This window comes from Protomyctophum bolini (assembly GCF_963924005.1).
Source record: "Protomyctophum bolini genome assembly, chromosome: 3".
Classification (NCBI taxonomy): Eukaryota; Metazoa; Chordata; class Actinopteri; order Myctophiformes; family Myctophidae; genus Protomyctophum; species Protomyctophum bolini.
Window position 1 is genome coordinate 44,570,915 of NC_137864.1, and position 18,031 is coordinate 44,588,945.

The following is an 18,031-nucleotide window of genomic DNA, read 5'->3' on the forward strand; positions in this document are numbered from 1 at the left end:
AAGGAAAGACAGGATGGTACCACTATCGTCTGTCGGGTGTGGAAAACTCGTATCTCAAACAATTTTACTTTTCAGGATACAAATTCAAAAACAGCAAAAAGTATCAGATCTATACAAGCTCAAAGCGTGTCATTTCACACCGAATTTCGAGCATCTGCTAATTCTGATGCCTCTATGCGACGCTGTAGAATGATCAGATAGGACGTACATTTACCACAAAACACAACAAGTTCAGATATGGAGATAAAAGGTCTGTCCGACAACAACGATATAAAGGCCTGAAATATTGATTATATCTTCTCAGTGTTCATTAATAGATAAGAGCTTTTAAATTATGTATCATGTAATGAATCAATTATTTTATAATCGGCTAAATCCAATAGTCTGATAAACCACGTAAGACCTACTTTATGTTTGTCATGTTGTCATGCAATAACGGCCGATCTACTACCCCAGCTGTGTACAGTTCAGAAACCAAACCTAGCTGCTGTGTCCCAAGATAGAAAATACAAGCCTTCCCTTCCAGGGAAAGTTGGCACACTGGAAAAGAAGCCATTGTTCTTGCATCAATACAAAAGTGTTGTTGAAATGACCAATGGTAGGAAGGTTTCTGAACTGTCCACAGCCGTCCTCTGAGACACAGAGAGAGAGAGAGAGAGAGAGAGAGAGAGAGCAGTAGACATTAGCAGACAATTGGACTCGAGTCATAGTGACTCGACTCATATTTGACGACTTGCGACTTGACTCGGACTTTGAATGTAAAGACTTGCGACTCGACTCGGACTTGGAAGGTAAAAGACCAACGAGACTCGAGACAAGATGACTTGTTTTGTTTCCGAGCATACAGTATTTTAGCCCTGTCATGATAATCATCATGGCAGTCATGTTTCAGGGCTAACAGTATTTGAATACAGCGTCGGTGTGCAGCGCAACTTCACTCGCACACTAAGGCAAAACCTTTATTTTCACCACACAGCTGCAGTAGATTGAAAAGTTGCTTCCTACCTTTGAGTTAGTGTTGCAGAAAGACACCCAGATCCAATTGTATATTCCATATTTCCATATGTACTAACTAAGTGTGAAGTTGTGTCTGTAAACTAGTGTCAACACAGCACACAGTGACAGTTGTGAGCATGCGCAGATTGCACTGCCTCTGCTCCAGCGTACAGGGACAAAACGGCCATTAGGGGGAGCCATAGTAGATAGATCGATAGATAGATCTTTATTTGTCATTGCTTACATGAAACAACGAAATTCATAGTACAGTGAAATACAGTGGGGAATATCTATTGATTCATTGATTGAATACTTTATTGGCAGAAATGTAATCGGTATAGGGTACAGTCAAACACTGATCAAAAAGGGATCACTGAAAAAAGTCCTTGCTGTCTTGTTTCCATTCGGTCCTGGGTAATCAATTAATAATCATGACAAGTCACATGACAAATAACAAAATTCAAATTCTAGACTTGACATAACCTTGTGACTCGACTTGTGACTCGGCTTGACTTGCCCACAACAGAAAGACTTGGGACTCGACTTGGACTTGGGACCAAATTACTTGGGACTCGACTTGGGACTCGGACCTGAGGGTTGGATTGACTTGGAGCGACTTGAACAATTGTCTGGGTGTTACACACCGGAAAATAGCTTGTAGATGTGCTATTTTTGGCTATTGCATTGTGAAATGTTGATGTCCTCATAGATATGGATTATGGAAATTATACAATGGTGTGTGTGTGTGTGTGTGTGTGTGTGTGTGTGTGTGTGTGTGTGTGTGTGTGTGTGTGTGTGTGTGTGTGTGTGTGTGTGTGTGTGTGTGTGTGACGACCACGATGCACATGGAAAAGGAAAGTCAGGATGGTACCATGTGGAAACCTCGTATCTCAAACAATTTTACTTAAATTCAAAAACAGCATTTTGAGCATCTGCTACAGTAATTCTGATGCCTCTATGTGACGCTGTAGAATGATCTCAGATAGGACGTACATTTACCACAAAACACAACAAGTTCAGATATGGAGATAAAAGGTCTGTTCGACAGCAACGATATAAAGGCCTGCAACTATTGATTATATCTTCTCAGTGTTCATTAATAGATAAGAGCTTTTAAATGATGTATCAATGAATCAATTGTTTTATAATTGGCTAAATCCAATAGTCTGATAAACCACGTAAGACCTACTTTATGTTTGTCATGTTGTCATGCAATAACGGCCAATCTACTACTACCCCAGCTGTGTACATTTCAGAAACCAAACCTGCTGTGTCCCAAGATAGAAAATACAAGCCTTCCCTTCCAGGGAAAGTTGGCACATTGGAAAAGAAGCCATTGTTCTTGCAGCAAAGTGTTGTTGAAATGACCGAACCTGCGTACCTGGTAGGAAGGTTTCTGAGAGAGAGAGAGAGAGAGAGAGAGAGAGAGAGAGAGAGAGAGCGGTAGACATTAGTGAAGAGTCAGACTATGATGTGAATGTATGGTTCAAAATGGGCAAAGTGCTCAATCCTTTACCCTAAATGTAATAAAAAGGATGGCCCGGGTGGGCATAAACCTTTATGCCATATTCCAGGGATACTCAAATAGATTTACCTGCTGTGGGCCACATTACAAAAATGGCAAGGGGCCAGGGGCCAGTAGATAAAATTACGACATTAATGATACTTGATAACTTCTCTCTTTCAATTGCTTTATTTTCGCAAAATGTATCAAAGTACAATGTGCATGCACACAATATGTAAATAAATAAATGTGTTACATTTTCTTGCATAAACACAAAGAGCTGTTTCCATAACTGCACAAATTATTGCACATAACATGAGTAGCTGTTATAATAACATAACATGAGTAGCTCTTTGCCTGCCTGCCTGCCTGCCTGTCTGTCTGTCTGTCTGTCCATGAGTAGTTATTTGTCTGTCTGTCAATGAGTAGCTGTCTTACTGTCTGCCTGTCTATGAGTAGCTGTCTGCCTGCCCGTCTATGAGTAGCTGTCTGTCTGCCTGCCTGCCTGCCTGTCCAATTGTCCATGAGTAGCTGTCTGTCTGCCTGTCTGAGTAGCTGTCTGCCTGCCTGCCTAATTGTCCATGAGTAGCTGTCTGTCTGCCTGTCTATGAGTAGCTGTCTGCCTGCCTGCCTAATTGTCCATGAGTAGCTGTCTGTCTGCCTGTCTATGAGTAGCTGTCTGCCTTCCTGCCTGTCCAATTGTCCATGAGTAGCTGTCTGTCTGTCTATGAGTAGCTGTCTGCCTGCCTGCCCAATTGTCTATGAGTAGCTGTCTGCCTTCCTGCCTGTCCAATTGTCCATGAGTAGCTGTCTGCGTTCCTGCCTGTCCAATTGTCCATGAGTAGCTGTCTGCCTGCCTGTCCAATTCTCCATGAGTAGCTGTCTGTCTGCCTGTCTATGAGTAGCTGTCTGACTGCCTGCCTGTCTAATTCTCCATGAGTAGCTGTCTGTCTGTCTGCCTGTCTATGAGTAGCTGTCTGCCTGCCTGCCAGCCAGCAAGTTGGTTAACAGAAAATAAATTGTTATGGCTGAGTAAAATAAAATACAATAAACACAATTTGCCTGAAAATAGATTACCCAGCTATGACCTTTTTCATGAAAAAAAATGAGTAGTGATATGGCTGACTGAGTAAAATAAAACAATCTACCTGAAAATAGATAGCTATAAGTGAAGAGCAATTTCCGCAATTTCCTCAATTTCCATTTCCACCATTTCCGCAATTACCATTTCCGCAATTTCCGCAATTTCCATTTCCGCATTTCCGCAATTTCCATTTCCACCATTTCCGCAATTACAATTTCCGCAATTTCCATTTCCGCAATTTCCATTTCCATTTCCAACTATTAATGGCAGCTGGGTTTCATCATTCAAATAAAATAGAATTCTGTCCGTTTAGCTATAAAATTATGTCAGGGAATAGGGATAAACAGTATATGTCTTTCATTTGCATTGCATCTCCCCGTTCGAGTAATAGTACAACTCTAATAGTATTACTTATAATAATGTAATTAAAGATAACTTCATTCAGATTTATTTATTTTTATTTCACTTTCCAGATTTTTTTTTCTTCTTTTTTTTAGATTTTCATTGGTGGGCCAGTCATAATGGTCCCGCGGGCCTGATGTGGCCCGCGGGCCTGAGGTTGAGTATCACTGCCATATTCTATCTATCACTATGACAGTATCCTGTAGGTATAGGACACTGCATAGAACAGATTCTGAAACGCATAAATTGAGAAGGAAAGCGCTCTGAACTACTACTACATATAGCTTTAGTATTCCAACAGGTGAATATGTTTTATACAGTAGCCACTAGCCACTAGCCACAATACTTTACAACGCACATGAATGTGTCCCTGAATATACGTGTAATGTGAAAGTAATGATTATACTGTACCTGAATAATACCGTGTACGGTATGACGTTGCTACAGCAGGTCATGCTGTACTGTAGGCCTGTATGCTGTGTACAGGCAGGATGTGCAGTGTCATCATCATCAGTGGAGGAAAAAGTACTCAATTGTTCTACTTAAGTAAAAGTATCAAGACGGCAATGTATAGAACTATACACCTTTACAAGTAAAAGTCCTGGAATTCATGCAGTTGAAATGTTTTTTACACTGCCCTGCAACTGGTTCCCTAATGAATGACATGGTGGCGACTCAGTGTGTTGAACAATGTCCAGTCTGAGGAGAAATGAAGTCTCCCATACATGGTGCTTTGGGAGAGCTACCAACTCTCCCCTTTTCCATTTACTGTATGTACTATTTTGTCCTCCTGCACCTGCCCCTACATTTGTTCCGTTTGTTGCAACCTTGACAAAAAGGTGTTTCCATAGGTGCCAATATTGGTCCAGTCCTGTTCACCATTAAATGTCATATTTGACATTGTCAAATAATTTAAAAAGCAGAAATGTTCCCCTTAATGCAGATATTCTTTCATTACCAATTTCCCCCCCCCCAAAGTGGGAAACCCCCAAATGGTCTTAAAGTGCAGGGGCCAAAACAACTATAAATGGGTACCTGAGGGTATACTTAAGGTAGCACTCTCAGAGAAATGGGGTAAGTAAGTAGCCTTGCCGAGCCATGAGGCCCATAGGGCAGGAGCCCATCTCCTGTTTCTGTAGCTTGAGGCAGCTTGCTGTACAAGTACACCCCCTGGACATGACGCTAGTATGTCACAGGGACTTAATCCAACCCTTGATGCCGAGTGTCAAGCAGGGAGGCACTGGGTCCCATTTTTAGAGTCTTTGGTATGACCCAGCCGGGGATTGAACCCCAACCTCCCAGTCTCAAGGCGGACACTCTAACCACAAGGCCACTGAGCTGGTAGAGAAATGGGGTACCTTGGAATTAAAAGCATTTGAGACCCACATCGCAGGCATGCATTAATGACGATAAAGAACACCCTCTCGTGTAATATTGCTTATTTAAAGACGACCATCTTCAATGACCATCGTCATGTGTAAAGCCCTCACACATTGCCTGCTTCACTTCTTTTTTTTCTCTTATATTTTTTATCCCACGATTTTTCACCCCTGTGTCAATTATCTAATGTGATCCTGGGCTCTACACACCCTCCGCCAACTTAGTCACGGGGACATGGGGAGAGCAACGGACTTGAACTCATGCTTCCTTCATGCCCGACTGTCCAAGTTGCTCCTTTACACCTGACAGGGGGGAGTTTCCCCGGTTGGACGTAGCGCGTGGAAGGAACACGTTATTCCAACCAGTTCCTTTCCCCTCCATCAGGCGCCCCGGCTGGCCAGGGGGAGGCAGTTTAGAGACCAGGATTGCCTGCTTCACTTCTAATCATAAATTAATTACATTATCATAGATCTCCAAGAATGTATGGTATTTCAGGTTAAGCACTTTCAACTCGGCATCCCTATTTTAAGCATGTCAGATGAAAATGTTCAACAAACCTTCCAAAACAGCGAAACGAGCCAATCTACAAAATCACAAGTCGCGATCATGTGACACGCTGGGAGATTATAGATCATCTGTGTGGCATAAAACTCTCCAAGTATTCCTTCATGGATGTAATAAACCAAATAATTAGCTTTATTGAACACAGAGAGACACCTTCACACAAGTAACAAAAAAAAACAAAAACAAAAACAAAAACTGACAACCGAAATGCTTGAAATGAAAAAAGAAAAAGAAAAACCCACATTTTATTGCACTTAAGTTATAAGAAAATAAAAATTCTAAGTGAATCAAACAAAGACACAATCCCTTTAAAGGAGTTTTTTTTTTCTGTCCGTTTTTTTTTTTCTCTTCCTCTGGTCTTTTTATCGACAGGCAGATTTCAGTACATGAACTGAAAAAATAAAACACCTGCAACGGTATCTGATTTCTTAAACCAGATCATAAATTAAACAGGAGGGGTGGGGGGGGGGAAACAACCAACGAGAGAGGAGATAAGAGCGAGATTGTTTTGTCTTTTTCATGTTTTTCTTTTTTCTTCTTTTTTATTTGTTTTTTCATCTTTTTAATATACAGTGTTACACCACTTTCACAGTTCGGCTTGAGTTGTTGTGACTCTCGGGGAGATTGAGACGCGATATTTTGGCTACAACGGTTCTGTTTTTAACAGTCTCCTTGCTCGCGCCAGGACGGGTTTCCACCGTTCGCTAACTGCGATAATGAGACCGGCGCTAACCAATGGGGAGAAATCGCCTCATGCCGTGCTCATCTGCAACTTTTTTTTCTTTTTTTAAACGGCAAAAACACACATTAATACTTGTAGCGCTAACCCTCCTGGCGCTCTGCTGTACTGCACTTGTCAGATGTTGGATGTTTTGTTTGATGGTGTCCGCTCTCGTTTCACGCGTTTCGCTTCGTTTTCATCTAAAAACGGGACCACAGCAGCGGCGCCTGGACACGCGACAGTTGTCGTCACAGGGACTTCGTTAAAACGTCCACAGCTGTCCATTTTGCTTTCAATCGCCAGTCGGTCCGCACAGCATTTTGTACATTTCCCAAAAGAACAGGCTGAAAAGAGCTTTGTCCCAAGGAATGTGTTTACAATTTGCCCGTTTTCACATGCTAACACACACACACGCACTCGCGCACACACACACACACACACACACACACACACACACACACACACACGCGCAAACACACGACAAACGTACTCATCTCGTCAAGACAAACGGAGAACATTCCCTCATCTCGTCAGACAAACGGAGAACATCCCCTCATCTCGTCAGCATCTGTGGGACACTCCCCCTCCTCTCCGCCTCGCAGAGGCACGTTTGGCTCAAGTTTCAGTGGCAAAAAACAGACAATAAAACAAAACGGAAACTAAAAAAAAAAAAAAAAAAAAAAAAAAAAGTTGGATGTTATCTTTTGTCACGTTTTCTCTTTTGTGTCTCTGCGTGTCTCTCTCTCTTTTTAAAAAGTCCAAACTTTATAGAGTTCATTTTGGCATTCATTCTGTCTGGGACTAAAACGTCACAGCAAATAAAAGATCCATCTCTATTTCTCTTTTCTTGTTTTTTTTTTTTTCTTTTTTTTCTCTTTTCCATTCATCTAGCAGCATAAATACAGTTTGGCCACTGGGGAGTGGGAGGGGTGGGGGTAGTGGGTAACGGGGGGGGGGGGGGTGTGTGGGGTGGTAGGGTACTCCATGGTGCTTTAGAGCGTAAATGTTGACTTCCCCTTCGGCACGGTGCCCCTTCTTCCCCCCCCCCCCACCCCCCCCCCACCACGACAACTCGACCGTTTGAAAAATCCTGGACAGCATTTGTGAGGAGGCAGTGCTCCGACCAGCTATGAAGAAAAAAACACAAAGAAAGGACGAGGAAAGAACAGAACTCAAACAAAAGAAAAAGAACAGGCAAGAAGCCAAAAAAAAATACAGAAACAAAAAAACAAACAGGTGGTGGAGAGACACTTTGAAAGCCCCAAAAAAAAAAAAACCCTAAAACCTCACAGGTTGCTAATACTGGGATCCGTCACGGGTTGGCAACGGTACGCGATTAATATAGAAACAGACAGAATCTTTTTCTTATGACAAACTGAACGTTCATAAAAAGGAACTGAAAATTCACAGCTGAGTGTTTGGGTGACATAGTGAGGAGAGAAACCAAACTAAAACATGAAAGTCAAAACTAGTAAGGAAAACGCAAGAGTGGAGAATGCCTCGATTTTTTTTCGGGTTGCTGTGCACAGTGCGTCGTGTGACGAGAACATACGATCTATACGCTCACGGACGCGTCGCCATTGCGGCACATTGTGAGCTTGTAGAGCGGTTGTTTTCGTTGTGCGACGCTGGTGCTCAACTAACTATATAACAGCAGGAACCGAACCGGAGTGACCCCCCCCCGCCCCCCCCCCCCCCCCGTCTCCTTCTATATTGAGCAGCTCTGTGGTCGTGTTTAAAACAAAACAAAAAAAAACTGTGAGAGAACTTCACCTCCCACAATGCACCTCTCATCTACGACAAATACGCTCCTCCCCCTCTTTCGTTTTCCTTAACGTTGCTTCACCAAAGGTTTTTAACGGTTGGCTTGTTTGTTTGAGTGTGAAGGTGTTGTGTGGTTGTATTGGGGGGGGGGGGGGAGGTGGGGTGGGAGGTTTGAGGAACGGGATGTGGTGGTGGTGGTGGTGGTGGGGGGGGGTTAAAAAATAATATACTGTATCTTTATACATGTCAACATGTCGAGCGCCAGGCTTGAGTCAACAAGTCTCTGTTGAAAGCTGCTCCGTGGCTCCCCCGGGGGCGAAGGTTCTCCTTGGCGTCGTTGGAAACGGAACGAGCAGGGGGGTGTTGGGGGGTCCTTTTGTCTTCCCTCCGCCCCTCTTTCGCTTGCCTTCCCGAGCCGACCGGAGGAGGAGGTGAAGGAGGAGGAGGTGACGGTGGACCAGGCATTCAGCCGCACACTCGCCCTGCCCCGCCTTGCGTTCATTTGCAGCCCGACCCTCCCCCTCTTTCTGGCTCCACTTCTCACGGGCGGGGAGGTCCTCACAGGGGGGGGTCGGGTTGGATGGGTCAGTAACGCACCCAGCGGGGGAGGGTGGTGGAGGGGGGGGCAGTGTGGGTGGATGCCGATGGGAGGCCGGAGGGGGACGGGACAGGGCCGTAGGTGGGGTGGTGGTGGTGGTGTTTGTAGCGCTGGGTGAAGGGCTTTCGGGCCCCTACGGCTCTCTACCTTTTTCTACAACATTCCCCCCTTTCAACTCTCTCGCGCGCATCCTCCTCTGCCCGCCCCACCCCCGTCTCTCTCTCTCTCTCCCTTCTCTCCTTCTATCTCGCTCTCTCTCTCTCACACTCTTCGCCGCTTTCACTTCATGTCCACGTCAAAGTCCAGCACCAGCAGCTTGGTCTCCTCCGTGCCGTTGCGGCTCCCCACGGCACACACCAGCTTGGTGTTGGAGGCGCGGATGCGCCACACCACGCCGCCGCTGCCCCCGCTCTCCAGCGTGACCAGGTTACGGATGAACTCGCCCGTCTTCAGGTCCCACAGCTTCACCGTGCCGTCGTCCGAGCTGGTGATGACGAAGTTCTTGTTGAACTGCAGACACGTCACGGCGCTCTGGTGCTTGTGGGGTCCTGGAGAGAGAGAGAGAGAGAGAGAGAGAGAGAGACACACACGTACGCTCGTATTACTTGTGAGGACATCAACAATTTATGACGGTTATTTTATGAATACAGAAAGAAGGTAGGATGTCCTTGTCCGCACACAGTTCTTGAGCTCCCAATAATTTTATTTAGAGACGAATCGTTTCGACCCCGTCTCAACTGCGATTTTCAGGGGCATGACACCATCGCGTAACAAGTATAAATCAGGCATAACTCCAACCAAACCTATAAATGACTAGTTCTAACACATACCTGAATATTTTCTTACAAGGAAAATTGTCCTCAAATTCTAAGACACACACACACACACACACACACACACACACACACACGCACACACTTTGATGATGAAATGAAAATTGAGTGAGAAGTCACCAGAAACAAGCGATCCGAATCGAGCGTTCTAATGACTTAGGATCAGTTCTGCAATGCAGTTGTTTTGAGCAATGGGGGGGTCATACTCTTGTTGAGAGCAAAGTTTTCGGAGCAGGGGTCTTAAATGTTGTGCAGGCCAAGGACCCCTTCGCTGAGAGAGATGAAGCAGGGAACCCTTCGCTGAGAGAGATGAAGCAGGGACCCCCTCATCTGAGAGAGATGAAGCAGGGACCCCCTCATCTGAGAGAGATGAAGCAGGGACCCCCTCATCTGAGAGAGATGAAGCAGGGACCCCCTCATCTGAGAGAGATGAAGCAGGGAACCCTTCGCTGAGAGAGATGAAGCAGGGACCCCCTCATCTGAGAGAGATGAAGCAGGGAACCCTTCGCTGAGAGAGATGAAGCAGGGACCCCTATTACAACATTGTGTTGCAGTTTAGAATGTTCATAGATTTCATAGACTTGTTTGTCAGCACTGTCATCAGTGTGCAGTATGTTGGACTTATGTGTATTCTTAACCACTTGAACCGTAAATACTTTGGGCCCTATCTTGCACCACCCCTTACCCATTATCCCTAAACTTATTTGCAAGTATTAAAAAAAAAAGGCAAATAGGTTTATGGAAGGGCTAAGGGGGTGGTGCACGATATAGACTTTTGTCTGCTCTCTGCCTCACGCTGCTATTTGTGGATGCTGTTCCGCTGAGAACAGGGATGTTCAAGGCGAGTAGTAACTCTGAGGACCCCCTGTTGAACACCCCTCGGCTAGGACAGTCACGGTGAGCATAGTGACTCTGAGACCCCCTGTTGAACACCCCTCGGCTAGAGGACAGTCAGGGTGAGCATAGTGACTCTGAGGACCCCCTGTTGAACACCCCTCGGCTAGAGACAGTCACAGTGAGCATAGTGACTCTGAGGACCCCCTGTTGAACACCCCTCGGCTAGAGACAGTCAGGGTGAGTATAGTGACTCTGAGGACCCCCTGTTGAACACCCCTCGGCTAGAGACAGTCAGGGTGAGCATAGTGACTCTGAGGACCCCCTGTTGAACACCCCTCGGCTAGAGACAGTCAGGGTGAGCATAGTGACTCTGAGGACCCCCTGTTGAACACCCCTCGGCTAGAGACAGTCACAGTGAGCATAGTGACTCTGAGGACCCCCTGTTGAACACCCCTCGGCTAGAGACAGTCAGGGTGAGTATAGTGACTCTGAGGACCCCCTGTTGAACACCCCTCGGCTAGAGACAGTCACAGTGAGCATAGTGACTCTGAGGACCCCCTGTTGAACACCCCTCGGCTAGAGACAGTCAGGGTGAGCATAGTGACTCTGAGGACCCCCTGTTGAACACCCCTCAGCTATAAAGACAGCCACGGTGAGTCCATGAAAACGCATTCCCTTCAAAACAAACATGAGAAAGAGGGAGTTGACAGGTTAGCAGCCTGCAGATGTGTTGGCTTCAGGGCACACAGTCTGCAGGAAGAGAAAGAAGGGGGGAAAAAACCCTCCTGAGGGACAAACACATGGTAGTGGTGTGTTGTGTGCTTTGTGCCAGCGTGTGTCATCCAAGCATTTGGGCTTCAAACTATTTTTTACTAGGAGGCAGCAAAATATACCCCCTCTTACGGGTGAAGTTATACCCTGTCAAAAATAATAATAAATAACAGAGCCATCATGTTTGCCAAATGGATAGTGTAATGGGACACTACTGCATTGCCTGGGAAATGGGTATGTGAAGACAAAGATGAATCTCTTCTTATTTAACAGCTACAGATGAAGCAGAGGATTTCATCAGTGAGAGACAAAGGCTACTATACATACTAGACTGCGGTGTGTGTGTGTGTGTGTGTGTGTGTGTGTGTGTGTGTGTGTGTGTGTGTGTGTGTGTGTGTGTGTGTGTACAGTTATATTATGTATGTGTACGGGCTGAATGTTGTTGCACGCACGCGCGCGCACACACACACACACACACACACACACACACACATGAACTAATCTAAAGCTGAATCAATTATCGTCTACTGTACAAACACAAACACTACCAACTGTTGTCACAACTCTGCTGGCTTTTTCGTTGCAGTTGCCATGGCAGCCATCGCATACATACAGTACATACATACTGTACATACAGTACACACACACACACACACACACACACACACACACACACACACACACACACACATACACATACAGATACAGAGCTACATTATTTCTTTCCTACTTTACCAAACCTCATTTTAACGGAAGGAAAAAATAAATAAATAGGATTTATTCCCCCGCCCTCGGAGCCTTTACACGTGTCTCTCTCTCTCTCTCTCTCTCTCTCTAGTTCAAAGGCTGTGGTATTACAGTGTGGGGAGCTGATTTCACAAAGCACATGACATGACATGGCTGCTCTTGCCTCACCCATCTCCCTCTCCTCTCCTCTCTCTCTGCCATCGGTTATTTCCACAACAAAGACATCCTGTGCCATCATTACCTCTTCCTTGTGACTGGCTGGCTGCGCTGACAAGCGGGGGCCTTGTTGTGTCGGCGCCCATTGTCTGTCTCATCTATGAAAACACACTAATTAATTGCGTCAACTGCCCACACTGACCCGATTGGGTGACCTACAAAGAAACGCCACACAGACCCTTTTTTTAACCCCATTCTGACCTGAGATCAGATTCATACGAGGTTTCCACTGGGACACACACTGGGTCTGATTAACCCATTCTGACCTGAGATCAGATTCTAAAAATGTCAGTCGTTCTTCGATTTTTCAAAAATAGCAGACCTACAAGCTCGTAGCGCGCCACTCGGTGGCGCGCTATGAGCTTGTAGATCTGCTATTTTTCAATAGCTAAAGCATAACATGATGCTAACACCAAAACGGGTTCCCGTTCAGAATGGGTTAGAAGCCACTTGTTTGTCAACGTCGGGTCGCAGGGAGCACTTTACGGTAGACTTACTTTACGCAGCAGAAGGAATGTAGCTTTAAACTAGGTATGGTCTTCCTAAAAAATATATACTGTATATTTTTTAGGCAGTTAGTGTTTTATGTTAGGGGGGGGGGGGGGGGGGGGGGGGGGCTGCGGAAGGAAGGTTCTAGCTAATCCGGCATGTTTACATGAGATCGTGTTCGGTTGATTGAATTCACGCCCATGTTCATTGATTTGCATTCATTGTTCAGTCGAAAGAAAAGAAAGAAAGAAAGACAGAATTTGACACTGTAGATTGGGGTCCCAGAGATAAATACTAACCCCCCCCCCCTTCACAGGACACATACCATGTACAGTGTACCAAGCCCTTGCCGTAGCCCCTATCTATCTAACACGGCATACGGTACCCTCCCCCATCCCCTAAAGTCTCATCCTCAATCTCTCCATCATGTTCTTACAGACTATGCATCCCTTTGTTCTGCAACAGTGATCTGTTGTTGTTAAATAAATATATAGAACCCACGTACGTACAGGCCCCGGTACACACAATGGAGTCCAGGGAGCGGTGCAAACAGAACCAAATGGACCCTGGGCCGGGGGGTGGGGGGTGGGGGAGATATGCCTTCAGATTCACAGCACGATTACTTCAAACCTTTGCCTTGATCACGATTAATGAATGATTCTTTTATGCTCTTTTCTTTTTTTTACCCCGCGCAGCACGTAGTTCTGGGTCGAGGTCTGGTTCTGTAAATATCACAGCCTCGCAAATGTTTTACTATAAAAATGTCATCTAGTTTGATTAAAGTACTTGAGCAAGATCAAGTCTGTTAAGAGGTTCTGAATATTGGGTTGCGATAGATTTTCCGTTAATTTCTCAGCCCTACCTTAGGGTTCTTGATGCGTTAAATAAAGTTGGATATAAAAAAAGGTATATTCTTTAGTGCGTTTGAGTGCAGGAGAGGGCTCTCTGTTCTGTGCTGTGTTGTGCTGAGACAGCTATTCAACCCTGGGTTTTTGGCCTCTTTTTTTTTGCCTTTCTATGGGGACACCAGCGCTGCTAATGGAGGAGATACTAATTAAACATTAGGCTCCATCTGAAACATTAGGGCCCACATTATGTGTATGGGTCCATTAAGTCCATTAAGTCCATTAAAAGTCTGTATTCTATAGAGAGGCATCTGAGCCGGGCTTTTGTTATGGGTTGTGTAACGTTGGTGCGGGAGTTCAGCGCTGCATCAGGGATATTCACTTTGGGTTTTTGAGTGGTGCAGCACACACGCACACAGAGGAGAGAGGGGTCCTCTTTACCTTGCAGGGTCTACAGAGAGAGGTCAGAGAGACAGAGAGAGGGGTCCTCTTTACCTTGCAGGGTCTACAGAGAGAGGTCAGAGAGAGGTCCTCTTTACCTTGCAGGGTCTACAGAGAGAGGTCAGAGAGAGGTCCTCTTTACCTTGCAGGGTCTACAGAGAGAGGTCAGAGAGAGGTCCTCTTTACCTTGCAGGGTCTACAGAGAGAGGTCAGAGAGACAGAGAGGGGTCCTCTTTACAGAGAGAGGTCAGAGAGACAGAGAGAGGTCCTCTTTACCTTGCAGGGTCTACAGAGAGAGGTCAGAGAGACAGAGAGGGGTCCTCTTTACAGAGAGGGGTCCTGTTTACCTTGCAGGGTCTGCAGGCACTGGCCCGTCTTGATGTCCCAGATCTTGACGGTGGAGTCGGCGTTGCCCGACACCAGGATGTTGTCCTTGAGCTCCATGCCGCTGGTCAGCGACTGGTGACCGGTCAGCGTGTGGATGCAGTTCCCCGTCTCCACGTCCCACACCCGGATGGACGTGTCCAGAGAGCCGCTCACCACATGGATACCGTCGAACTGGAGAGGGAGAGGAGGGAGAGGAGGGGTTCCATCGTTAGATTAGTGCAGTGGGTCCCATTGCAGTGGGTTCCTAAATGATAGTTGGGAAACAAATGGACCTCTATGGGTCTGTAACTACGAGTGAAACCTAACGAGTCCATTTGGTTCCATTTGTACACTCTCAGAGTTTGATTTTACAGTATACATTGGGGTCCCAGAGACATAAATACCATTAAATAGGGTACGGTAGCCTAATTGAAAATGGTTGAGAATCACTGCTAGAGCCGCAAAAATCTTCTTATGGCATATATTTTCAAATGGGGGTCCGCGGGCTAACGAGTATCATTTTGGGGGTCCTTGACATGAAAACGTTTGGGAACCACTGGATTAGTGCTTCGCTAGTCTTGCGTACAGTATATACAGTATAGAGTCTGGAACTACACCTCCCGAAATCCGATTTGTCAATTTTCTGCTAATAAGCAAGCTATTATATGCTTAGATTATTTAGATTTATATTAGGATGAATTAGCGCGACTGGAGGCTTCACTTCCACGTTATATTTTGCTCATGATCAGAGCGTCTGTGGCTCCACACTGTACTGTATGATGGAAGCATTTGAACATTGTGAGAGGCAACAGTCTGGCCACGCGAGAGACTAGTGCTTCACTAACGTTTTCATGTCAAATCATTAAAATAATGTTCATTTACTACAGACTAGAAAATGAACATTATTTATGGGGTCCCAGACCCACGAAAACCTGCTGTGAAACAACATCTCTGTGGTATCAGTATGACAGCAGGCCCTGAACCACTGCTCTCAGATCAGATCCTCTGTACAATCACTGCTTATTACAGACACAACTCACTGCATTATAGATCCTCTGTACAATCACTCCTTCATTACAGACACAACTCACTGCATTAGATCCTCTGTACAATCACTCCTTCATTACAGACACAACTCACTGCATTAGATCCTCTGTACAATCACTCCTTCATTACAGACACAACTCACTGCATTAGATCCTCTGTACAATCACTCCTTCATTACAGACAAACCACTGCATTATAGACCCTCTGTACAATCACTCCTTCATTACAGACCCAACTCACTGCATTATAGACCCTCTGTACAATCACCCCTTCATTACAGACACAACTCACTGCATTAGATCCTCTGTACAATCACCCCTTCATTACAGACACAACTCACTGCATTATAGACCCTCTGTACAATCACCCCTTCATTACAGACACAACTCACTGCATTAGATCCTCTGTACAATCACCCCTTCATTACAGACACAACTCACTGCATTAGATCCTCTGTACAATCACTCCTTCATTACAGACACAACTCACTGCATTAGACCCTCTGTACAATCACCCCTTCATTACAGACACAACTCACTGCATTAGATCCTCTGTACAATCACCCCTTCATTACAGACACAACTCACTGCATTATAGACCCTCTGTACAATCACCCCTTCATTACAGACACAACTCACTGCATTAGATCCTCTGTACAATCACCCCTTCATTACAGACACAACTCACTGCATTAGATCCTCTGTACAATCACCCCTTCATTACAGACACAACTCACTGCATTAGATCCTCTGTACAATCACTCCTTCATTACAGACACAACTCACTGCATTAGATCCTCTGTACAATCACTCCTTCATTACAGACACAACTCACTGCATTAGATCCTCTGTACAATCACTCCTTCATTACAGACACAACTCACTGCATTAGATCCTCTGTACAATCACCCCTTCATTACAGACACAACTCACTGCATTATAGACCCTCTGTACAATCACCCCTTCATTACAGACACAACTCACTGCATTAGATCCTCTGTACAATCACCCCTTCATTACAGACACAACTCACTGCATTAGATCCTCTGTACAATCACTCCTTCATTACAGACACAACTCACTGCATTAGACCCTCTGTACAATCACCCCTTCATTACAGACACAACTCACTGCATTAGATCCTCTGTACAATCACCCCTTCATTACAGACACAACTCACTGCATTATAGACCCTCTGTACAATCACCCCTTCATTACAGACACAACTCACTGCATTAGATCCTCTGTACAATCACCCCTTCATTACAGACACAACTCACTGCATTAGATCCTCTGTACAATCACCCCTTCATTACAGACACAACTCACTGCATTAGATCCTCTGTACAATCACTCCTTCATTACAGACACAACTCACTGCATTAGATCCTCTGTACAATCACTCCTTCATTACAGACACAACTCACTGCATTAGATCCTCTGTACAATCACTCCTTCATTACAGACACAACTCACTGCATTAGATCCTCTGTACAATCACTCCTTCATTACAGACAACTCTTCCACAGTGTTTGAAGTTTGAACGCCACAGAGAATCTGAAACTCCGCTCGGCGAACGTTGGCCTGGAAACTGTAATGCGTTACAATTATTCATGCTCTCAGTCAGTCAAGTCTTCCATCAAACCGTTGGAGAAAATGTCTGAGGGGGTTCAATGACATGGTGCACGAGGCTTTTATTTATTTATTTTTTATTTAACATCATTTTCCAATGATTTTATTCAAATCTGCAAGGGAGCTCTGGCCAAGAAAGCAATCAGACAGGGTTTACAACATGAAAGAATAAACAATAAAACAAAGCAAAAACAACTTTTAAAATCATCCAAAGGGATTAAGGGCTCCAGTTTAATGACATTCTGGAGCTGATCCCAGGACCATGTAGCATACAAACTAACAGACGAGGGAGGGACGGTTAAAAAATATATAACGTTTTGCTTTCATTCAGAGCACCCGCTGTATTTTAAAATATAATACTTGATCATTACAACCGCCGGTTGCGGTCCCAAACGTAATCAGTTTTCTCTGTTCTGCTCTGTTCGATACACAGCGCTTTGAGTTAATTTGTTATTCAGATGGACTGTTCTGCCAGACTCTACACAAACTGAATATTGTTCATTGTTTTGTACTATCGACCAAGGATGACACGCGCAACCAGTGGACCATGATTCGAACACTTTTTCGAGAGGAATAACTAATGTGCAACTATCGATGATCTGCTTAGCGATTATTTTATTGCATAACATTGTGAAGTGAGTTCGTTGATTGGTTATTTGTTGCTATTGAATAAAACTAAAATTAATTGTCTGTCGGCTGCAAGCCTCCAAAACTTTTCGGGATTCGAATTTAACCCATTTAGACCCGAGGACGATTCTACAAATGTCTTGAATCATAACTATGTCAGTGGTTCTC

General features: G+C 44.9%; 1 protein-coding gene across 3 annotated transcripts in view; it reads right to left on the minus strand.

Annotated features, from left to right (window-relative positions):
- Nucleotides 1-6,039: 6,039 nt before the first annotated feature.
- fbxw7 (F-box and WD repeat domain containing 7) overlaps nt 6,040-18,031 on the minus strand; it is a 157,237-nt gene continuing 145,245 nt past the window's right edge. For all 3 annotated transcript variants that reach the window (XM_080757411.1, XM_080757409.1, XM_080757410.1), the window contains exons 10-11: nt 14,540-14,750; nt 6,040-9,561 (exon numbers count right to left, since the gene is read on the minus strand). In XM_080757411.1, coding sequence (XP_080613537.1) covers nt 9,293-9,561; nt 14,540-14,750 — 480 coding nt within the window. In that variant the 3' untranslated portion in view covers nt 6,040-9,292. The remainder of the gene's footprint in view (nt 9,562-14,539; nt 14,751-18,031) is intronic.